This window comes from Lepidochelys kempii, chromosome 3 (assembly GCF_965140285.1).
Source record: "Lepidochelys kempii isolate rLepKem1 chromosome 3, rLepKem1.hap1, whole genome shotgun sequence".
Classification (NCBI taxonomy): Eukaryota; Metazoa; Chordata; order Testudines; family Cheloniidae; genus Lepidochelys; species Lepidochelys kempii.
The window spans coordinates 104,337,297-104,362,176 of record NC_136382.1 but is presented as its reverse complement, the minus strand read 5'-3'; the positions used below and the strand labels follow the sequence as shown (position 1 = coordinate 104,362,176).

Below are 24,880 nucleotides of genomic sequence, written 5' to 3'. Positions count from 1 at the left end.
ACAGGAATTGTTTAAGGGAAGTTGTAGGACCTGCACAATGCAAAAGGTCAGGAGATCACAGCAGCCCATTCTGGCCATAAAATCTAGGGAATATGTGTCACCGTATAAAAGTTATATTGATCTGCGTTGGGGATGGCCACATTACTCATAGTGCGTGGTGCAGGTAATTCTAAACAACTGCCACTAAAACCTTTACATTATACCACACTGTATTTATAAACATTTTTGTTAGAAATGTTAAGTGCTTTTAATAAAATGTATTGGAGCTTCTTGTCCTATATCTCCTCCTTTAAAGCCTGCCTGCCTTAGTTGCCATGTGTCCAACTATATGGTATAGGTGTTGTTTTGAGGGTTTTATTGGTGTTTGGATACCATAGGGAAGGCATGATATAAAGAAATAGATAGAGGCACATGCAGATATTTGTTTGAGATACCACGTTTTGCAGGCTAACTGAAAGTCAATGGGATTGAGGCTCCTTAGGTTTTTGAAAATGTTACTTGCTTTGAGGCAGACAATTTTCTTTCTAGAACACAAATGGCATTCTATTCAGATGATAACTTTTGACCAAGCTGCCCAAAGAAGAATAATGTAAGGCTATGTTGTATGAGCCACATCGTAAGGACTTTGGGCTCTGAATTCTAAAATGCAAAGCAAAGCAGTATATACTTCATATAAACCTTATTGCCTCCATTTGCCAGTAAATAGTGTTGAGCAGTCAACATTGCGCAAAATATGATCACTAACATAAAATGCTTGAAAAATCATTAAAACCTGTTGATCAGTAAAATATTTAACAGTATAAGAATGCTTTACTAGAATTTTCCATTATATTTCCTAAAGAAATAGTGTGTAATAAAAGAAAGGCTTTTTGGAAATGGTTATGTAGTTATTTTTCTTGCCAGTTCATTAAGTATGTCCAGGTTTAACTCCAAGATACTTTACCACCCACAGCGGGGGCAGGATTATAAATTGCTTTTATATTTGGTTAACCATATTAGCAAAGAGCTGACCAAATTTCTGCTTTTCCTATCGTTTTTGTCTTATGAAAACCTCCATCCGAAAGCAATTTAATTAACAATTTCTATGTGTATGCAGAAAGTGAGGGAACTTTGAGTCTCATCTTCCTGAAAATCAGATCCTTGAAGTCTAAACTGTTTTTCCTATAATAATAATTAATAACTTGCACTTAAACAAAATATTTTATATGTGCATTTCCAAATGCCTTACACACATCAATAAATGTTGTTTTAAAGCTTATGAAAGCAAATTTGAGAAGTAGAAAAACATTATCATTATTTTGAAAATGGAGAAACTGGGGCATAGATATGTGACTTAGCCAGACTCAAACAGTGAGTCAGTATCAGAGCTGATAACAGAATCCAGAATTCCTGACTCCCATTTTGGTGCTCTAGCCATTAAGCAACTCTTCCTCCACTATTACGATGGTGTTTCTGTAATATCAAAATAGTTTCCAAGGAGTTGTATTCCCCTTGCAGGATCACCTAACTCCCATTATCATCAACAGGAGTTATGCATATGGGTCCTGAATCTGGAATTTAATCTTCATGGGCATTCCCTGGCACCCCTATAGAGCTCAGTTGACCCGTGTGGATTCACTTGTAGGATCAGAGCCATGAAGAAGAAAGGAAGCTCCTTGGTGTTTGAGTGTAGCCTAACTGGAGATCAAACTGTGTGAAGGGTATGGGTTCCTGTTTGTATTTAGCCTTTGTGACACCACTATATGAGCAGAATTTTAATTCATTATAAGTTAGAACTAAGTACTGTAACTAGAGGTTTTGTCTCATTTCTATAAACCCATAAGTTTGGTTGAGTTCTTGTTCCTTTTTGTTGTCTTATTATTTCTTTCTCTCTGTGCTTTGTGTTTAAATCGAGGTTACCTCAGTGTGAGGAATGTATTGCAGTAGTGCCATACTCTAGCATAGTCCTGTAACCCATACAAATACTATATTTTACTAAAGAAGATCCAAGGAATATTTCTGTCTTTGAGGACAACCTCACTAATCAATGCATATTACAGATTGGTATTGTCATTTTATTTCTTTGTTTGTTTGTCTTCTTTCTTGTTTCTCCATGTACATGTTTGTACAAGATTAACAAAGAAAAGTTCTTCACTGTTTGTTTTCTCTCTCCTGAACAAAGTGAACTGTGGCATCTGAAAAAGGCTATATTTGATTATGTCATATTTAAAGCAGAGAGGCCAGAGTCACTCTTGCAGGTGCAAGGAGGAACAAATTATATCTGTGTGTCATCTGGCTGTGGGGAAAGTTTCCCATGGGAGGGCATGCAGTGGTGTTTCTGTTGGGGGAGGGCAGTTTTAATCTACAATATGAACCCATGGGAACTCTTCCTACAGGAGATGGCTAGGAGATGGATTGCATTAGTACATTAGCAGTGCCCCCAGCCAATGCTACCCACTCGTTGTTTTTTATTTTATTGGGGCTGCACTAGGCACGTGTTAGCCCCCTGATGTAAAGGAAAATTGTGGGCATCTCATGCTACTCGATTCCATCTGTTCCTGCTGCAGAGTCCATGTGTGAATTTGGTCATGGCCCACCCATATGCTGAAGGTGCTGTAGATTAAAAGTAAAGGAAGAGCAGATAAGATTGAAAATGTTTACAGATTTTGGTAACACTGTTTCACAGTTTTCTTTTCGTGTTTATACATTCACTTGAAACAAAAGAAATAACCTGAAATGATTCTCTCATTAAAGTAAAAACCAAAACAACCCACTAGAAAGAATTTTGCATATTTTGCATCCAAAAATGAAATGTGTAGCTCATTCTGTGTGAATCTGGGTAGTTTATTTTAACTTTCTTCCAATTCCAAGCTGTCTTGTAATGAATCAGCAGGCAAGGCAATTGAGGCCTTGTCTACATAAGAAAGTTGCACTGGTTTAACTGAAAATGTGATTTTTGTAAACCAATTTAATTAAACCAATACAGACTCTTGTGTGGACACTGACTTATATTGGTTTAGCTTAAACTGATTTCTAATTGAATTTCACAAAAATGTCATTCTGTTGTTTTTTTTTGTTTTTGTTTTTTTTCGTTTAACATGACCACTATTAAGCTGCCTGGTCTGGCTTATGGCACTCAGAGAGGTTTTTATATGTGGGGTGAAATGCAGGTGCTAAATAAATGTCTTGGAGGAAGAGGGTTTTGTGTATGCATTTCAGGCTTTTGTTTGCTTTCCTGAAAATGTATTTAAATTAAAACAGACAATCATGCCACAATGTTTTCTGTCAACAGGTAGGGAGGAACCAGGAATAGGGTTTTGCATTATTTGTCTGGAAGTCCCTGAGGTATGCAAGAGCACCATATCCCATCAGTTAGGAGGGGAAATGCAATCACAGGAAAGGTTCACTGAGTCAGTTAAAAACAAAAACCCCTCTGGATTGAGATGTTCAAGTGGAACACAACTTTGAATGCTCTGTTTGCCATATCTCATTGCAAGAAACTGGACTAGAGCCAATGGAAGCTTTATCCCATAATTGGTGAAGAAAATGTAATGTACTTTCCCCCATATACCCTTCAATAGGAAGAAAAATAACCAACCTCTGGGGAGACAAAGGTCACATAATCCTCATAGCCTTTATTAAGCAAGACAAATATACTTCCCACTGCTGTTGGTGATGGCATTGACCAATCCCATTAAAATGGCAGTACCTCTGCATTTTATTATGTAGAAACAACATCTGTCTTAAACCTCATCCAAGAAAGATCACTGTTTCTCTGTATGCCTCGTAAAGGGAATCACAAGTTCTTATGGCTCCAAGGAAGAAGCCTGTTAGTTCAGATAGTTATAGAAATGTTTATGTTTTAACAGAACACAGAGAGGAGAAATGGCCTTGATGTTTAGGCATTGAACTGGAACTTGAGAGAGATTTGTTCAATTCCTGGTTCTACCATAAACTTCCTGTGTGACTTTAGGAAAGTCAGGTGATCTTTCTGTATCTCAAAGCCTGATCTGTATACCAGGGAAGATAATTCATTTCACCCACCTTATGTCTGTCTTGTCTACTTAGACAAGAAAAGGAAGCTCTTACTATGTGTTTGTACAATGCCTAATACAATGGAGCCCTGATCTCAGCTGAGGACACTATGTGCTGCTGTAATACAAATAATAAAAAAAATTGTATATCATATGTAAACTTGAGATTCAGAATTCACATAAAAATTGTGGCAGTATATTTTTATTTATACGGAAGTGTTATTGCATATGGATCAATTCTACTATTGAACAAAATAGATGGTAAAAAAATTTTTTTACTTGATTGCATTGTCAACTTCTTAGACCCACAAAATCATGATTTAAAAACTACTTTAAAAGTCTTCTTTAAAAATAGTGTCCTAAAGGCACAAAACCTGGAAAGAAAACCTAAACGGATAAGAAATAAAACAGACCTGGCCAACTTAATTTGACTTGCAAGTACATATGGAAATTTTAATTTATCAGTTGCAAAGTTCATAAAACTGAGTTGTCAGGGAAAAAAAGAAATTGTCAAATCTTGCAGTATTTTTTCTTTTTGTCACATGCAGTTCACTTTTTTTAACATGAAAACTAGTACCATTAAAAATGTATATTTGCATAATTTGCATAGAGCTGCCCTAACACAAAAAAGAGAATGCAAAGTAGCATTGTTTAAACTTGGCAAAAATTGTGGGTTTCTTTTTACCTCTGCAAAAACTGAGTTTTATAACTTTTAGCTTTACTCAACTCAGGGGTGGTAGTAAACTGTGTCTTTGATAAAGCTGTGGTTTTTGCATGAAGCAAGCAAAGTATGTTGTGAAAAATGAGTAGATTGGTGTTGGTTATCTTAGCCAACCTTACTTGTGGTTATAAAGGTATTTAGCAATTCCTTCCCACAGCATGCATTTCAAAAATAGTGATTGCTTCACTCTATTTGTTCCATAGGTATTATTACATGTTTGTCTATCGGAAAAAGTAGAGAAAATACATAAGTATTAATGTGCTTTTTAAAATATATTTTATTAACACATTCATACCTCAAATTTCAAACAACACTAATAAAAAAGTCATTATCATGTATCCACATTTGACTTCTCTAGCCCTTTTGTAGTGCTGTTCTTCACTATTTAATAAGTTTTTAAAAAGGGATTTAAAATAACATCAGAAACCTAATGGAGTGGAAGAAAATGCAGGCTCTGATTATGCAGTTACTTCATGTGGGGAGCTCTTATGCCTGCATAGAGCTCTGTTGACTTCTAGGGGCTCTGTGCAGGCGCTCTTCCCACATGGAGTCAGTTGCAGAATTGGGACCATTGCTATAAGATTTATTTTCAAATGAAAGCCTTTAAATTAACAAAGAATGTCAATCTTTTACAAAAAATGCCTTGCTTTAAGGTTTTTTGGAAGGAGGACATGAGTGGGGGCATGAATTGTTTTGTGTTTTTGTTTGTATTTTAAATAAGGACCATTTTTCTTAAGAGAAAAATTGAAAGGGAGAATGGATATATATTAAAGAAATACAGTCTTGTGGCCTGGATTTCAAAGCAATACATTGTGGTATGTACAAAGGTTGTTGGGCATACTGAAGGAAACATGAATTTAGAAAGAGAAGTGAATTAAATACTGTACTGAAATAAATTTACATGTGACCTATTTCACTTCATCTTTAAAATTCCATGTAGGGTCACCACAACTGAGACAGGTTATTGAAACATCTCTGATACCTGAAATTTTTAAATCAATTTCTCTTAATTTTTCCTGTGATGTACAAAACAAGGGATTATAGAAAGTCCCAATTTTGAATAGTTTTATTTGTTGTTTGTGTGATTTATTACACACATTAGGTTATGAATTTACAAAATATTTGTGAAGTTTAGAAAAAAGATCCATGATATTGGAAATGGCTCATTTGGAAGAAGAAGAAGGTGTGTATGTAGGAGAGAAGTCAGGTTGTAAGGAGGGGAGAACTTGTCTTCATTCTGCTTAGATTTCAGGACTATTACTTAAAATGTACACACAATTGAATTCTCATACTGCAGAAAAATGCAGATGCTTTAGTGTTCTTGGATAATGCTCATTGGTTGGTCTGATTTTTTTGCACTGTGTGTTGCACTTAACCCAAAACTGAGCAAAACAAATTAGCCTGTTTGGGAAAATATTTATTATTACAGTAGTATGTAGTTGCCAAGTCAAGGCCCCATTTTCATTGGTGCTGTACAGACAAATAATAAAAGATAATCCCTACCTCGTGGGCACTTAGTGCACAGCAGGCTAGTGCAAGATACATTTACACCCCAGCTTGCTGCAAATTAATTGTTTGTATAGACAAGTCCAAAGTTAAATTCAAGCATACATTTTTTTTTTCAGGATCGAGGCCTAGGGAATTGTTGAACATATATTGTAATTTATACAACCAGTGTTTATGTCACTGTACTACTTGTGAAAGCAAGTGAAAGCTTGCCCTTTCTTGTAACTGGCTTCATTTCTTTAAATAGAATTTAGAGACTAATAAAATAGAAGTAGGCTTAAATATGTCATAATTATTCTCCACAACTAAAGTTTGAGGGCCTGATCTAAAACCCACAGAAGTCACAAGAAAGATTTCCATTGACCTGTGTGGGCTTTGGATTAAACCTTACGTGAACATGCTTGATAACATACTTCTTGGCTTTTTGCTTTTTCTTTTTATATATGTTACTGGGGAAAAAAACAATTTCAGCTAATTACGCTGATTTTATTTAAAGGCAACTCAATGAATTTTGTTGCAGATATTTTATGACTATATTTTCCCACCAGTTTGACAGTATGATCAAAGGCAGTCAGTGACAATAGGTGTAATTTGTAAGAAAATGTTTTGTTTGATCATGTAAATGCCTCAAATTGTCTTAATATATTTTATATGTGTTATCTAGGATAACTCATTAGGAATAATTTGAGAAGGGTTTGTATTTGTGGTAACTGCATGTATGCAAAGAACCTCTATAGCAAATCAGATTTCAGCCATGTTATCTGTCATTATGGAAATAAGCATGTATACTACAGATGGCTTTTGTGTAGTCTTCATAAAGGAAGTATCTGGTGTTTTGGTCTAAATATGTTGCACAATTTGCAAAGAATAAATTTCTCTATGACTAAGTTTTAACCCTTTCCTCATAAGTACTCTCTTTAGACACACTATAATTTAAAATACTAAAATTAAGTGTTCTTTTTCATATCTGAATTTGGTCTAGCATACAAATAGTTTGATAGGCCAATATGAATTAGAGTATTACCCATATAAACTGTACATTATATTTCTTTCTGTATTGTGGAGGATTTTTATTCTATTAGTTTTTCACTACTCAATTTTTTGTTAAGCATTTAAGCTTTCATTTACATTTCAAACCACCAATAGGTTTTCAACTTTCTGTTCCCAAATATGTTTCCCCAAAAAAGCAAACAATTTAAATTGCTCTTTTGCCCTCAATGTGACACTCATTCTGTCTAGAATTTAATAATTATTTATGGTAAGTAAATACTTCTCATCCAGTTCTTGCATCAGTAAGTAACCCAGGAAATTACAACTTACTTTCTGATTTGCCTTTCCTATTACAGACCAGCTCAAATCTCATGCTTCCGGCTCCATCACTGCTCTCGCCACACTCCAAGTTAAGGCTGCCAAGTTCTCTGGGCACTTCACTGATTCCCCCGTATCCTTTCACTGCTCAAAACGGTGAGCCTCTTTCCTAATTTGATTACTGTGTCTAATGTACGTATGCTGTTTTAGTTGATGAGTCTTTTTTCCTTTGTTGTTATATTAATCAAGTTTAGTATGCAGCACTTCATGGAGTAGTCAAGATGTCATATGTACCATTGCTTATACAATGCAATATTTAAACCATTACCTCAAACTGTTTTTTCTTCAGTTAGATACTTATTGTTGTTATGCTAAGTTTTTAGTAAAAAGAGTTAGCTCTAGATTTTCTTAGTTTTTATCAGCTTTTGTGTCAAAATACTTTAAACACAGCAAACACTATTAAATAAGCAATCACAGTTTAAAATGCATAATTGTTGAAAAAAGAAAAGGGAGAAAAACAGTTGGTCTTCAAATTGGGAATGGACTATTTACAAGGGTATTAATACAAACCCTATCATTAGGCTTAAAACCAGCATTTTTTAAAAATGCTTAAATGAATCCACAGCCTTCAGAAAAAAGACTAGTAGCAACAGAATTGTATGTTTTCTGAAATTCTTACATCTTGGTTTCAAATTGCAATTGTGATCAAAATAATAATTTATTGCAAAACAGCATATTTGATGTTTGTTTGGAGTGCCTGTTAGAATGATATATAAAACTGCTAGGTGGTGGTGGTTGTTGTTATTATTTCTGTTTAAAGCACTAACCAAGAATGTGGTCCAGTTGTGCTAGGTACTGTACAAACACAAAGTATGTTCGTTTAAAGGATTTTATTTTGTAACTTTGGGAGAGAGCAAGAGAGAGGAAAAAAAAGGGTACCATATAATGAGATAGAAACAGGAAATTGAGCTTTTTTAAAAAAATGTATAATATAGTTTGGTAGAAAAAGATAAATGGGTTCTGTTATTATATAAAATTAGCTAAAAAAGAGGCACTAATAATTATGGCTTGAATCAGAAAGATTTTCCAGTCAGAATATTGATTGATATGCTTTTTTCTAGTGTGAGCTAAAGGGCTGACCACAGGTGTAGGAACTGGGAGATGAAGTTCTAATTTGCCTCTGCCACTGATTTACTGTGTGACTTTGACTGTGTCAGTTAAGCTTTCTGGGCTTCAGTTTCCTTATCAGTAAAACGGTGATAACAGTACCTTAGCAATAACTACCCCCTTCACAGGTATATGGTGAGGCTAATTAATATTTGTTCAGTGCTTTGCAAGTGTGAAGATCTCATAAAAGCAGTAAGTATTCATATTTCATCTCACAGAATGAACATACATTTAAATTTAGTAGAATGGCCCTTTCAAGAAAATGAGCATATACTTTAAATCTACGCTGTAATTAACTCGGTACATAGCTCCCAAACTATACTGTCCTGTATCTTCCTTTAGACAGAAACACAAGATAAATGTGTTGACGATGTCTTCTTACATAGAACGATAAACCATGAATGTGTGCTACCACTGTGCATGCATGTTTGTCTACAGTCCCATTGTTGCCAAAAACGACTACGCTTCAGCACCTTCCTTAAATGCAGAATGTTCTTTGTGAGGCAAATAAAGCTGAGAAAATACAACACTACAGAAGATATGCTTCTAAAGTATCTTTCAAATATACAATGGAACAACCAAAAAATCAAGATTTTTGGAAAAACCACATTAGAAAGATTATGGGATGCACAGACAAAATGGGGTTTCCCATGAGAAAATTTGTGAGAATCCTAAGTGACACCACTTGTCATATTTTCAGTTTCTAAGCTGCACTACTATGTTTGTAGCACTGTGCTAGAATTGTTTTCATAGAAATATAAGGAAAAAGTTTCACTCATGTAGTTTATTTTTCATCACCAGCTAGCAAGTATGAAGAAAGATACTGGTGTCTTTCAGTAGCTCTTACTGTTAGTTTAGTTTTAGTTTTGAATATTATGGAATTTGGACTAAAATGGAGATATGAGCTTACAACAGGCTCATCGAACCCGTGTTTCCCTGATTACCTTGTATTCCTGACTGTGTACTATCTTTTTAAAAGTCGGGATCTACTCTGGCTACTCAAATTCATCTGGCATTTGGAGCAGCAAATCATCCTTTTATATCAGGGATCCTTAGTGTTCATTGACTATGAAAAGTTTGCTCAAGGGCCTAGTCCCTGTTTCCCCTCCAGTATTCCTCTTTCCACCAGAACTCCTTGACAAACAGACCTTCATGAGATTTGAATTTAGTACTGAGAATACTGAGGGGGACTCTCCCTTTTGAGCCAGTGGGGATGTAATCCTCAAAGCAAAATTCCTGATGGTCACTATAGCCTCAGTGCAACAAAGCACTTAAATACATCGATAAAGAGTTATTTTTAAGATTTGGTTAGTGTAACTGTATGTTATACTACCTGTGTAATGTTGTTCTAATGTTTTGTGATGAAGACCAAATTGCAGCATTGGCACATGCAGCCATCTTTATTTTGAAGACCATCCAGTTGCTCCCGATAGTATAAAACAGCTGGGTGTTCCACCTTGTGGTTAGTGACAATGGAGGTAATACTAAGGATTTGTCTTGAGCTTGCAAGATCTTGAAGAAGTAGCTATGAATATTCTTTTTTATTGCTGCAAAAAGGAAACTAGTACTGCTACAGTTTTTTTTCCAAATGTCCCCTAGCAATTTGAGTAGATGTACTCCACAAGTTACCAAACATGTAGCAATTTCAGCTTTTTTTCCACATGCATTTGGTCAAGCCTTTTCTGACACAAACCCTAATACCCTTCTGTGTGGAATGTCCTTTTTTTTGTAGTGTTTACATTATTGCTCTGGAAATAATTGACATGATGGAGCTTCTAGTGCTACCATACTTGATGTCATGTTTGTTTAGATTCAGGAGCTGAGGCAAAAGAGGACACTCTGAAGCTTTTTACAAGCCACGATAAGAATAAAAATATGCATTAGTCTCCCTCCTCTCTTCTCCTCCAAAAATCACACTAACCGAGAATATCAGTAACCCCTACCACATATTCTGTGTCATGGATATAGTGACATGAGTATGTGATGTTGTAATAGGCTCCTTGTGGGCTAGATGGCCTAGTGGTTAACGCTCACCCTGTTGTGATGGCAGTAGTATGGGAGCCTGGGCCTGCCTACTCCACCGGGCTCCGACCCAGAACCCTAGGAGGGTCAGCAGTGTTTGGCCTCCGAGGGGGCCCTCTGAGTTACCCTTCCTGGGTTACATCCTACTTTTGCTTTTCTCCCTCAGCTTCTGGTCCCAGATAAGAAAAAGGAAATAGAAGCCAAACCATCAGCCCCAATCAGCCTCAGCATATAGTCCTGTTCCCACAGGGAGGCTTCTTAGGCACCTTTTGCCAGGAGCCTTCAGGGTAGGTCTGTCTTTCTCTCCCACCTCTCACTTCTGAGCTGGGTTGTTCCATTTTCAACCACGTCTTCGGTTGGAGCATGCTCTGCAGGGCTAGAGGGATGGGGCTACCTGGGCCCAGTACTGTCCTTTAGCCCTTTCCAGCCCCATGTGGGGTTTGTATACCCCATCACACAGATCATCTCATATTTTGTCAAAATGTTGAGAAGCTGCATAAATTCTTCTTTTGTACAAAAACTTAACAAGTCTGTTTTTGAATTGGCCATGGTAAATATGTTCCTGTAAGAACAATGAGATGCACAGAAAGGATATATGTCTCTACCATTGAAGGCAAGTCTTTGTTCATAAGACACTGAAAATATTGTTCAACGCAGTTTATCCTTCTGAAATATCCCTTTTTCTTTAAGAATGAGGAGTACTTGTGGCATCTTAGAGACTAACAAATTTATTTGAGCATAAGCTTTCGTGGGCTGAAATATATCTTCCTACTGTATTTTCCACTGCATGCATCCGGTGAAGTGCGTTTTAGCCCACGAAAGCTTATGCTCATATAAATTGGTTAGTCTCTAAGGTGCCACAACTACTACTCGTTCTTTTTGCTGATACGGCTTCCACTCTGAAACCTTTTCCTTTACTAAATCTACTGCTATAAGAGCTAACTTGGACTATTAGAAATTTCACATAAGCTTGTCTTGTGTTCATACCTTCCTGAACATTTCTTAAATGAAGAGGAAAGATCCCTTTCTTGTATTTGCCAGTTTTTTTTCCGTCACAGACTTTTTCCTTCTCTTTATTATTTTACATTAATTGGGGATTTCCTTTTGTGCAGTAGCTCTTTCTTGCACATATTGGTCAAAAATTTGTGAAATTGCTCCTGATTCCCTAAACAGAGCATAACAGTTGAAAAAGAAGCAATTAGTGTCATATCTTAGGTTAAACATTCTCAGACAATGCATTGCTAAAAATTTCAAACCAATAATAATAATAATAATAATTTTTGTCCTTGTAACCATTTTAGAGACTTTCCTTGATTACGGTCTTTTGTCCCTTACCTGTATCATGGATATGATAGTCATAGGGCCAGATAGAAAGGTCTCATTCAAAGGTAATCCATCTGTTGATCAGCCAGCAAATACAGTATTAGAGAGTTTCTCTCCTCTGTCCTCACATATAATGTAATGTACTTGACTCCTAAGTAATGTTTAATATTTGTGGATCTTCACAAACACTAACGTAATAAATGTCACAGCGCCTATATGGTGTATGTAAATGTTCTTATTCCCATAACAAGTAGGGTCCCACAGGGATCAGTTCTGGATCTGGTTCTGTTCAATATCTTCATCAGTGATTTACATAATGGCGTAGAGAGTACACTTATAAAGTTTGTGGACAATACCGAGGTGTGAGGGGTTGCAAATGCTTTGGAGGAAATTGGGACAAACTGGAGTAATGGTCTGAAGTAAATAGGATGAAATTCAATAAGGACAAATGCAAAGTGCTCCACTTAGGAAGGAACAATCAGTTGCACACATACAAAATGAGAAATGACTGCCTAGGAAGGAGTACTGCGGAAAGAGATCTGGGGGTCATAGTGGACCAAAAGCTAAATGAGTCAACAGTGTAATACTGTTGCAAAAAAAGCGAACATCATTCTGGGATGTGTTAGTAGAAGTGTTGTAAGCAAGACACGAGAAGTAATTCTTCCGCTCAACACCTGCGCTGATTAGGCCTCAACTGGAGTATTGTGTCCAGTTCTGGGTACCACATTTCAGGAAAGATGTGGACAAATTGGAGAAAGTCCAGAGAAGAGCAACAAACATTATTAAAGGGGAAAACATGACCTCTGAGGGAAGATTGGGAAAAAATTGGGTTTGTTTAGTCTGGAGAAGAGAAGTCTGAGAGGGGACATAACGGTTTTCAAGTACATAAAAGGTGGTTACAAGGAGGAGGAAGAACAGATGTGCTTCTTAACCTCTGAGGCTGGGACAAGAAACAGTGGGCTTAAATTGCAGCAAGGGAGGTTTAGGTTGGACATTAGGAAAAACTTCCTAACTGTCAGGGTGGGTAAGCATTGGAATAAATTGCCTAGGGATGTGGTGGAATCTCCATCACTGGGGATTTTTAAGAGTAGGTTGGTTAATCACCTGTCAAGGGTGGTCTAGATCAGTCATTCCCAAACTTGTTCCACTGCTTGTGCAGGGAAAGCCCCTAGCGGGCCAGGCTGGTTGGCCTGGAGCAGTGAACCGTGGCCACTGGGAGCCGCAATCGGATGAACCTGCGGATGCGGCAGGTAAGCAAACCGGCCCGGCCCGCCAGGGGCTTTCCCTGCACAAGTGTCGGAACAAGTTTGGGAACCACTGGTCTAGATAATACTTAGTCCTGCCATGAGTGCAGGGGACTGGACTAGATGACCTCTCGTGGTCCCTTCCAGTCCTCTGATTCTTTGATTCCATTTTACAGATGGGGTAACAGAGGCACTGAGAGATTAAGCAATTTCCCTACATTCAACAGGAAGCTTGTCAGAGATAGGAATAGAACAGGGGTTCTCAAACTTCATTGCACCGCTACCCCTTTCTGACAACAAAAATTGCTACACGACCCCAGAAGCGGGGTCCGAAGCCTGAGCCTGCCCAAGCTCCACTACCCTGCCTGGGCAAGCCGAAGCCCGGAGGCCTGTATCCTGAGCCCCACTGCCCAGGTCTGAAGCCCGTGGGCTTTGGTCAGGGGCAGTGGGGCTAGGGTTTTGGCCCTGGGCCAGTCTAAGCCAGCCCTGGTGACCCCATTAAAACAGGGTCGCAACTCACTTTGGGGTCCTGGACCCACAGTTTGAGAACCGCTGGAAAAGAACATAGATTTCCTGACTCCCTGTCCTGTACTTTAGCTGTGACTTTCTTCCTTCCCCATAAAAAGAAAAGGAGTACTTGTGGCACCTTAGAGACTAACCAATTTATTTGAGCATGAGCTTTCGTGAGCTACAGCTCACTTCATCGGATGCATGCCGTGGAAAATGCAGCAGTCAGATTAAGTTCTCTGATTTGTGATTTATCTGGCCATATCATGCTAATCTTTTGGGGGACTAAGGTGTGTTGCACAGTAATTCTGACTTTTTCATGGATGGCTATTCCAGTGGCCTGTGAATTATCTTTTTAAAAAAAAAAAAAAAAAACCATGCACTTAAACATGTTTGCCAAAATGCTGAGGGTAAACTCTTTATAAGAGCCCCTAGAAGATGTGCACACTACTAAAGCAGCTGCTTTTTCAGGGCTAAATTCTGTTCTTACCAGGCGCAAGTAGCCTGAATTGAAGGGAATTTCCCCAACTCCAAATCCACAGAGTAGCAATGGAGTAAAGCCCCTTATTGTTCTTGTGCCTTTGCTGTGTGCAGAGTAAATGGAATTTCCTTGTTGAGTAATAGGAGAGAGATTCCATGATCTATGCTAGATGTACATGAAAACTTTAAAGAACTTCTTTAATGCTTGCCTTTTGCAGTCAAGTGCAGACTCCTTTTATTTGCCTTCCTCACTCTGCACAACTCTGCTCCTCCGCACATTTCAGTGTTGATATTATCTCATCCCACCTTCCTGCACTTTGTACTATCCAAGCCCTTCCCTCTTAATCACACCCTTCATTTCCTTATAATGTTCTCATCTTTGTACTGTCTTTCATGCTACCCCATTATCTTGGTCATTACTTTTTAAAAACTAACTAATAAAGAAACAACAATGCCCCTGGCTTTTAAACTTTCACTCCCTGGAGAACAATTAACTCCCTAATCGTTTTTATTTACCTATCTCATTTTAAATTGTAAGCATCTCTGGACAGAGACTTCACCGTCCTATTGACCTCTAAAATACCTTTTATGTCTATAGCACAATTTTAAAAATAAAAAATGGGCCCAATCTTGAGATTCTCAGGTATCCCCCATTGAATTCTGTACCTTCCATTGAGTTCAGAGGTTTGCTGAGCAAAGACTATATAAGAACATCAAAATTGGGCCAATTACAATTAGTAATTAGCCTAATAATTAACACTGGTTTTGTGAAAGATCACTGTTTGACTGCAAATACTGCCCAGCTAGTTTCACTAAAATACTGACTTCATTGAAAACAATGGATTAAACCTGCTCTTAAAAATAAATTACATCTGTGTTAGGAACGTGATGGTTCTTGTATTTTAAAAAAAAAAATGTTGGCAAAGATGAGAAAACAATTAGAATGTTTCTCTCAGTTAACACAGCTGATAGTCAAGGGGTTTTCCAACTAAAGAAAGTGAAAGCAACTTCAAAAGAGTCTTTCTTTCTCTCTGAAGATATTAGCAGAGCTGACAATTGTCGTTAAACCCTCTATTATATTTGATGGACTACTTAAAATATATTTTTATTATGGTCTCAGATAAACGGTAATGTCAAAATCTTACAGATATAAAGGATACCAAAAAAGGACATTCAGATTCTACATTGATTAAATAACCACGAAATCTCAAATTTTCTCTTTCTTGTAGGGGGAAAGCAAAAGCTTTGTTACAAAATCCCACACCTATGCAAATATGCTTACCATTCATAACTAATATGTATTTTAGAATCCTTGATGATTATTGCAGTGTTGCCAGCTCTCACGATTTTATCCTCTCTTAGAGTTTTTTAGAACCATCTCTGTAGTGTGTGAGCGCCTTCCACATAAAACCAGTAGCAATGGTGAAGTCCCTACTTGATTTCATGGTGTCTTTCTGTCTCTTCTTCCTTTTCAGGGTTTAAACATAAATAAATACAGCCCTGATATCAGAGAGGCTAATTAGAAAGGAATCACATTATGTTAGTAAGCATATATTTCCTTTTTAGTCTCTATGCTTTTGTTAATATTACTCCAGTTGCTTATTTGCCCCTGATTTACAAGCTATTTTAGATAATATCCTTGTCCAACTCTTTACATAGACTGGGTTTTAATTTTAACTGTACAACTGCACTAAGTCACTTTAAACTATACATTCAAAAAGGATTTGGGAAAGAAATTTGATGTGTCTTCCAAAAAAAAATGGTCTTTTTTTCTTATGTTTTTATAAAAAGAATTGAGTAGAGCCATCAAGCACTTATTAAAAGGCTAATATCATCAGCTGAAGATCAGGCTCTTTGTTGAAGTGTTATTTTATTTCACATTTTTACTTTTCTCTCACTTTTCCTGTCAGGAAAAGAAGTAAGAGAAAGGAGACACACCCCACTCCATCCCCTAAATATATGAAATTTTTTGGTTCAGTAAAAAAAATTGTTTTGAATGTTTCATCAAAAAGAAAAAAACTGAAAATGTTGAACAAAAAGAAAACTTAATTTTCTTAAAATCTCCCCCCGCCCACATACTACTTCCCACCTTTAGTGTATGTCTAGACCATTTTTTTCCATACCATTTACATTTTGGGGGCAACATCCTGCAGAATTTTTGTACACAAAACTCTCATTGATTTCAGGGGGAATTAAACACCTGGATTTAATCCTCAACTGCAGACAGCTCTATTTATGGTACCCTGATATTAAAGCTGCTGAGGGCTGGATCAGCTCCTGGTGTAATTTAGAGCAGCCTCTGGGATTCTTTGAATTATATCCAGCTTTAATGGCTCCCAAGAATTTGTCTGTACAAATGCTCTGACTACGCCCCTCTTCCCCGCCATGCCTCCGATCCCAGGGGCTATGAGTGGGAATGACCAAGAGCGAGTGTCTCTAGGGAGCCAAATAAGCCTGCTCTGTGGCCACTGGAGCAGCACAAAATAGCTATATTGGGGTCCAGGATCTGACGTAGGTTAGGGCATGAATACAGGCCCTACCTCTGGAGTATTATAACTATAAGTGTTTCAAAGTATAAAAGGAATAGTAAAAATGAATTATATAATATTTAATTTGAAAACCTAAGATCTTCATAAGTAGACTCATCTAACCACAAAAATGTTTTGACATACAATAAGAATAAAGTTAATTATTTTTGTGTCTGTTACTTTACTAATGAGAACAATCTATTTATTCTGTTTCTAAAAGTTGCTCATTCAGTTTCCTCTGGCTGATTGATTAGATGTTATAAATATAAATGTCAGAATAGTTCACATTTTCTAGTTCAGCTCAGTGTAGCTTGGTGTATTTGTTTATACTGAGATCAAGGGTATGCACGTTCCTCTATTATGTGTTCTTTTTCTTGTTACTCCTAGGCATATTAATTACAATCTTTGACTGAAAACTACACTAAATACAGAGCACAATAACAGCAGTCTTTGAAGATTCCAAAAACTTTATCAAGAGAACATCATTTATATTTATGTGAAATTGGTATATGTTAGGATAATTACTGCTCTGCCTTCAGGGTAAAGGAAGTACTCTCGGCCAAAATTATATAAGGGTGCGGATTAAATGAAGCATTACTCTGTTTGGCAGCAATGGATGTAAGTTGCGAAATCAGGGTATGACGTAGCATTGTAAAACTAATCTGCCAAAAATGATTTGGCCTGAAAATGCCCTTATTTTTTCAATTATATGCTATTCTAAAAGAACCAAATTTAATTCAGTCTTAACTGAGAGATCCTGTTAACTACTTTTAGTCCTTTGAAAATAGATCCACTATACATTTTCTAAAGACAGAGAGCCATGAGGCAGGAAATGCTTGCAAGTTAATATTTTGAGACAAATCCAGCTGCTCTTGGCAGTGGAACCTTGAAGTTTCACTGCCCAGGGGCTCTGCAATGGAGTACACACCCTCTGCACAGTATAAAGTTCAGGTTTTAAGGGGGACTCCCTTCATGGGAATGAGCATAAGGTGGATGGGGGAAGAGGATGCATTTCTGCATGGCTCCCTCCAATCTTACTACCACCACCACCTCCACCTCCTGAGGCAGAGTATATTAGGGCTGTGGTCACACTGGTATGGGGAATGATTCTTTCCATTCTTTCCTCTTTTTCCTAACATGGAGATACCTACCATTTGGGCTGCATGCTGGATCCCTGGATTTGGCCCTTCATTTTGGAAATTGGGCAAACAGCAAAGTACACCTACAATAGGGGCCTGGTTTTAAAGGGGCTTCATCTGTCCCTGGTATACACACATGCCTGTGCACACATTTTTCAAACCCTAACATTTGTATATGCATTTTATGGATTCTTTTATCAGTGTGCCAAGATGATCTTTTCATATGTAAAACCCATTTGCTCTTTTATGTGAGTGCTTGAAAAATGCATGCTCACTTCATCGGAGCTGTAGCTCACGAAAGCTTATGCTCAAATAAATTTGTTAGTCTCTCAGGTGCCACAAGTACTCCTTTTCTTTTTGCAAATACAGACTAACACGGCTGCTACTCTGAAATAAGCTTGGCAGTAACTATTCCTCCAAACCTAACAAAGAGGATGCTCCTTTGATGAGTTCCAGTCATGGGGAGGGAGTGTGCTCTAAAACACACAAACACAAAAAGAGACCCCACAAACTAACAGATCCACCAGTATCAGGTACCAGATCACACACACCATCAACATCAGCGTCTCTCAGAGTTTGAAATCCACCCACTCTGGGGAAGATGACCCTCCTGTACCGATTCCAGGGACAGAAAGAATACCCTTCACTCCAGGGAGGTCAGAAAAAGGGCCAGAGCCCCAGGAATTGTTTGCCGTGGGAAAGCCGAAGTCCTCACACCTTCTGGAACCTTCTATTTCCAAGAGACTATATCTCCTGCTCAGGACATGCCAAAGCTGAAGCACTCCTTGCCCCCTGTTCCTGTGATGGTACTTGCTTCCACCAGCTCTGCTGGTAATACCGATGGAACTGGTCTCCGGATTTTTGTATTCGGAGGAGTTGGATGAGGGGCAGGGACCGTCTATCCCCTCCCGTCCGTATGAGTACCAGTGGAGGTCTTCTATATCATAACAATATGCTCCACTCCAGTTGCCGTGGAGTCACTGATTCCCCACACCATACGGCCCGCTACAACCTCTTGATCCGTCATTCAGCCCTGTTGGGCACCCTGGCCCCAATACCCACCCTCAGAACCCATCTGTTCTGTGAGGGAAACTTTGCCTATCTCCCTGTCTCAGGTGCCTTCAGGTAGATGCTTGGAACCAGTGATAAAGAAGAGCTGCCCAGTCTGGTTCTGACAGTGCCACTGGAGTAGGAAAGATTCCCATCGTCCTCACCTGATGTGGCAGTGGCTTGGACATCTCCCCCACCCCCTGAGGACTACCGCCAATGCCAAGATCTCCTGCATAGAGTGGCAGCTGCACATTCCCCTGGAGCTAATCTAAGACACTCAGCATAAGCTGCTGGACATACTTCACTCATCGGTGCCATGTAGAGTTGCTCTGCCAATCAACAATGCCATCCTTGAGCCAGCTAGAATGATTTGACATATGTCGGCCCCATGTATGCCTACCCCCAAGAGGGCAGAAAAATACTACTCTGTACCAGCTTAATAGGCTGAGTTTCTTTTCTCACCCTCCCTCCCTCCCAATTCACCTGTCCAAGTGACAATGAAATGGGCTAGACAACAGCACCCCATGCTCCACCGCATTCAATAAGGAGGGCAAGCAGTTAGACCTTTTGAGCCGCAAGATCTTCTCAGCCAGTTTTCAGTTCAGGGTTTCAAATTATCAGGCATTATTTGCAAAATACAATTTGCTGAATTACAGCAAACTGGAGGACTTTGTTGAAAAACTGCCACAAGAAGACTGTGCCCACTTCCAGGCAATAATAGAAAAGCGGAAATTAGTTGCAAGGACATCGCTTCAATCAGCAGTGGATGCGGCTGATACCTCATTGCACTCTCTGGCTACAGGCATAGTCATGCAGAGGAAATCGTGGCTCCATTCTTCTGGTTTTCCCAGGGAGATATAAAATACCAGTGAAAACCACCCTTTCGATGAATCCCATCTTTTTAAACAGAAAATGGATGATTCCCTTCAAACCCTCAATTATTCAAGAGCTACACTTTGTTCTTTGGGTATTTACGCACCTGCGCTGTAATGTAAATTCTACCACCCACACAGCATTACAGAATCTCCCAATTTTTCCATCAGAGGCCTTATGAAAAACCATGGAAGCATCAAAAGACTCAAAGATCTCATCCTCGGGGTCCACCCTCACAGCCTTCCTCCTTCCAGATGCAACCCCCACAGGAGAGAAATTTCTGAGGAACTCTAGAGAGCAGTCACCGCCTTGCCTACTGCTATACAACCACCCCACTCTCTTCCAGGGTCATCTAGCACTCTTCTTACCAGGCTGGAATCTAATAGCGATAGACGAGTGCTTGCTAAATGTCATATGATAGAGTTCATCATGGTACCTCATCCAGAGCCCACTCCCCGATCTCTCCTCAGGGACCCCTCTCACAACAGCATCCTGACCTAGAGATGAACTCCTTACTACAAAGAGGAGCAATAGAGTGGGTTCCTTTGGAATACCCAGGGATGGGATTCTATTCAACTTCTTCCTTTTTGAGTGTCAGGAAATGCGGATGGAAGCCAATTCTGGACCTCCACCATCATAATCGCTTCAGCCACAAACCCAAGTTTCATATGGTCACATTAGCAGCAAACATCCCATCATTAGAAGGCAAGTTGTTTACAGCTCTTGATATGCAGGATGCTTGTTTTCACAGACATTCATCTGACTGTCAGATGGTTCCTGAGGTTCACCATCAGCTTACACCATTTTCAATACAGAGTCCTTTCATTTGGACTCACCACTGCTCCAAGGGTCTTCACCAAGGTTTTCTCCATCATCGTGGCCTACCTCAGGCATTGTGGGGTCCTTGTATTCCCCTAGCTCAATGACTGGCAAGGAAATTATTCATGAAACTGGAGAAGATGGGGATTAATACATGAATCAAAAGATGGATAAGGAACTGGTTAAAGGGAAGACTACAACAGGTCATACTGAAAGATGAACTGTCAGGGTGGAGGGAGGTTACTAGAGGAGACCCTCAAGTATCTGTCTTAAGATCAAACTTATTTTAACATTTTTATTAATGACCTTGGCACAAAAAGTGGAAGTGTGTTAATAAAATTTGCAGATGACACAAAGTTGGGAGGTATTGCCAATGTGGGGGAGGAGTGGAATATCAGACATGAAGATTTGGATGACCTTGAAAACTGGGGAAATAGAAATAGGATGAAATTTTATAGTGCAAAGTCATGCAGTTAGGGACTAACAACAAAAATTTTAGCTATAAGTTGGGGATTTACCAGTTGGAAGTGGCAGAGGAGGAGAAATGCCTGGGTGTATAGGTCGAACACGGGATTACTGTGAGATGCCGATGTGATGTGGCTGTGAAAAAGGCTAAAGCAATCCTAGGATACATCAGGCGAGGTATTTCCAGTAGAGATAGGGAAGTGTTATTACCATTGTACAAGGCACTGGTGAGACTGCCTGTGGAATGCTGTGTGCAGTTTTGGTTTCCAGTGTTTAAGAAAGATGAATTCAAACTGGAACCGGTACAGAGAAGGGCTGCTAGGATGATCAGAGGAATGGAGAACTTGCCTTAAGAGAGGTGACTCAAGGATCTTGGTTTGTTTAGCCTAACAAAACAAAGGCTGCGAGGGGATATGATTATCCCTCTGATGTATTAATAGAGAACACCGGGGAGGGAGAGGAGTTATTTAAATTAAGGGCTAATGTTGGCACAGGAACGAATGGATGTAAACTGGCCATTAACAAGTTTAGGCTTTCTAAAGATGAAGATTTCTAACCATCAGAGGAGTGAGGTTCTGGAACAGCTTTCCAAGGTGAGTACTGGAAGCAAAAAGCCTAACTTGTCTCAAGACTTCGCTTGATAAATTTATGGAGGGGATGGCATGATGAGATCGCCTTCAATGGCATATGGCCCATCTGCATCTGCTATTAGCAAATATCTTCAACTGCCGGAGATGGGACACCAGATGGGGAGGGTTTTGAGTTGGTGGGTCTCACCCACATGCTCAGGGTCTAACTGGGTGGAAACCATATTTGGGGTCAGGAAGGAATTTTCCAACAGGTCAGAATGACAGAGACCCTGAAGTTTTTCACCTCCCTTTGCAGCATGGGGTAGGGGCAGGGCTGGATTACCCAATAGGCAGACGAAGCACATGCTTAGGGCACCAGCAAACCAGGGGGCACCAAAAAAAAAAAAAGATTTAAAATTGATATTTAATATTTCAAAAAAAGCATTGAAGTAGTCATCATGGGAAAAATCAGAACTTTGTTAGACTTCCTTACACTCCACTACACACTTTTCCCCCGTTTTTCTGTTCTCTTTTTATTACTTACCCCACTTAAACCAGGGGGGGCGTCCTACTAAAGTAGATCGAAATAATGCGTGAAAATCAGATCCTGTCATGTATTGCAATAAATTTATTTTATTATTGATATATTCTTCTGAGTTATATGTACTTGATTCTTCTTTTATTTCATATATATATATACACTATTTTTGTGTGTGTGTGTATATACACATAAAAATAGTGTATGTTGTGTAATTTTTTTTTTTAAGTTTAGATAACTGAGATAAGGGGCAGGATGAAATGTAACCAACTGAGTGGAGCACAGAAACGTAAACTGGCGGAAGAAAAGAAACAAAAAACTAGTGAAATTTTCCAAAATCTTCCAAAGCTGACATCATTTTTCAAAGCAAATCCATCAGAAGCAACATCTTCTCTCAGTAGCATAGACATCGTTCCAAAACCTATAGGTGTTTGAGACTAACCCTTCTTCTATTGGTGAAACAAACATGATTCCAGAACATGTGGATGTGTCAGAGACTGTAACTGATCATCCTACTCCTGGTGGTAAAACAGACATTGTTCTAGAAGGTGTGGATGTGTCAGAGACTGAACCTGCTCATGCTGTAAATAATAGGAGAAAAGACCTGATATGTGGGTTAATTTCAGTACCGATGATATAGCTTACTGGATAGATCGTGGACCAAATGACTGTCAGCACCACACTGGGCCATTTGAGAAATCACGTTGGACTTTTACCAATGGCAAACAAACAAGATATTGTTCACAAAAAAATATTTTTTGGCATGAAAGCGAATGGTGACCAATACACTCGAGAATGGCTACCCTCACCATCAACAGGGTCTATGTACTGTTTTGTTTGCAAACTTTTTGCATATAAACCTTCAACATCCCAGTTTGCTGCAGATGGATTTAGTGACTGGTGGAATACTATTTTAATTGAACAGAAAATAGTACTCACAGAGATTCAATGTTGACATATTTAAATCGAAAAGAGGGCTTTGGATTGACACAAAAATTGGAAGAACAAATTAAAGGGGAGCGTGAATACTGGCAACGTCTTGCAGCGTGTTCTAGCTGTTATTCAAACATCAGCTGAATGTGGTCTGCCTTTCTGGGGATCAAATGACACATTTGGATCATTGCAGAATGGAAATTTCTTGGAATTGTTGGAGCTTGTGGCTCAGTTTGACCCATTTTTAGCAGGCCATATCTCAAAATATGAGAGTGCTGGCAAAGGTAACTCATCATACTGATCCAAGACAATATGTGATGAACTCATTGGTCTAATGAGTGACAAAATTCGTTCAGCTATTGTGGATGAAATAAGTACTGCTGGGTACTTCAGTTTATCTGTCAATTCTACACCTGATCTTTCACATATTGATCAATTGAGTATTGTACTAAGATATGTGTCTCCCACAGATGGAAAACCAGTTGAACAATTTATAACGTTCCTCAATTTGAAAAGCCACACTGGTGAAGAAATGGCAAATCAAGTACTGCATTATCTGTGCCAAGTTTGTAAACTAGATTTCTCAAAGCGCAGAAGTCAGTCTTATGACAACACTGCCAACATGTCAGGGCGTTTCCAAGGAATGGAGAAGAAGCTTTTAGAACAGAACAAATATGCCATATTCATACCATGTGCTCAGTGGTGGATTCATGATTTTGCTGCCCCTAGGCCCTGAAATAATTGCTGCCCCCGGCCCCATATGAATTTGTTTTAGTTTTTGTACAATTTCATTTGAACCCGCCTGCAGCTGTTTCATGTGACAAGCCTAGGAGGGAGGGGGTAGAAGCAGAATGGCTGTGCGCTCGGTGGAGGAGGCGGCAGTGGAGTGGAGGTGAGCTGGGGCAAGGAGCGGTTCCTCTGAATCCCCTGCCCCGGGTTACTTGCTGTGGCCCTCCCCGCTCCCCCAGCTCACCTACTCTCCACCTCCTCCCCTGAGCGTGCCACCAGTCCGCTTCTCCTCCCTCCCAGCGCTTTCTTGCAGCAAGCCTGGGAGAGAGGGGGAAGGAGGCGGGGCTGGATATTTGGGGGGCAGAGTTGAGGCGGGGGGGGGCGCAAGCACCCACCAGCACTGGGTAAAGTCAGTACCTATGGCTATTATAAATTTGCCGCCCCTGCAAATTTGCCGCGCTAGGCCTAGGCCTTGTCGGCCTAGGCGATAATACGCCGCTGCATTTGCTGCACACTCTCTGTCTTGCTGGCCACAGTGCTGTTGATTGTTGTCCGGTGGCAGTAAGATTTTTTTTTCTCAACAGTCCAGTTACTTTATACATTTTTCTCTGCCTCCACACACCAATAAAACATATTTGAGCAACGATCATGTGTTGAAATCTCTTTCTAATACTCGCTGGGAGGCACATGCAGTGGCAAAAAGAGCAATTCTGGAGTCCTACTCAAAGATTGTGGGTGCATTAGAAAGTACAGCTGAAGACCAGTCACAAAAGGGAGAAACTATACAAGAGGCAGAAAACATTGCAAACAAGATGCAAGAACTAGAGTTTGTATTCATGTTGACCATGTGGAATGAAATTTTACAACACTTTTACCACACAAGTCAAGCTCTCCAGGAAAAAGAATTGGATTTGAAAACATGTGCAGACCTCTGTCAATCATTAGC

The 24,880-nt window shown here is 39.2% G+C and overlaps 1 protein-coding gene across 8 annotated transcripts in view; it reads left to right on the top strand.

Annotated features, from left to right (window-relative positions):
- Positions 1–24,880, top strand: part of AHI1 (Abelson helper integration site 1) — a 188,530-nt gene that overhangs the window by 81,352 nt on the left and 82,298 nt on the right. For 6 of the 8 annotated variants that reach the window (XM_073337383.2, XM_073337381.2, XM_073337386.2 and 3 more), the window contains one exon: positions 7,587–7,704. In XM_073337383.2, the coding sequence (XP_073193484.1) occupies positions 7,587–7,704 (118 nt within the window). Of the gene's footprint in view, positions 1–7,586; positions 7,705–17,206; positions 24,250–24,880 lie in introns of those variants that run through there. The other 2 variants (XM_073337387.2, XM_073337388.2) reach the window with 2 other exon arrangements.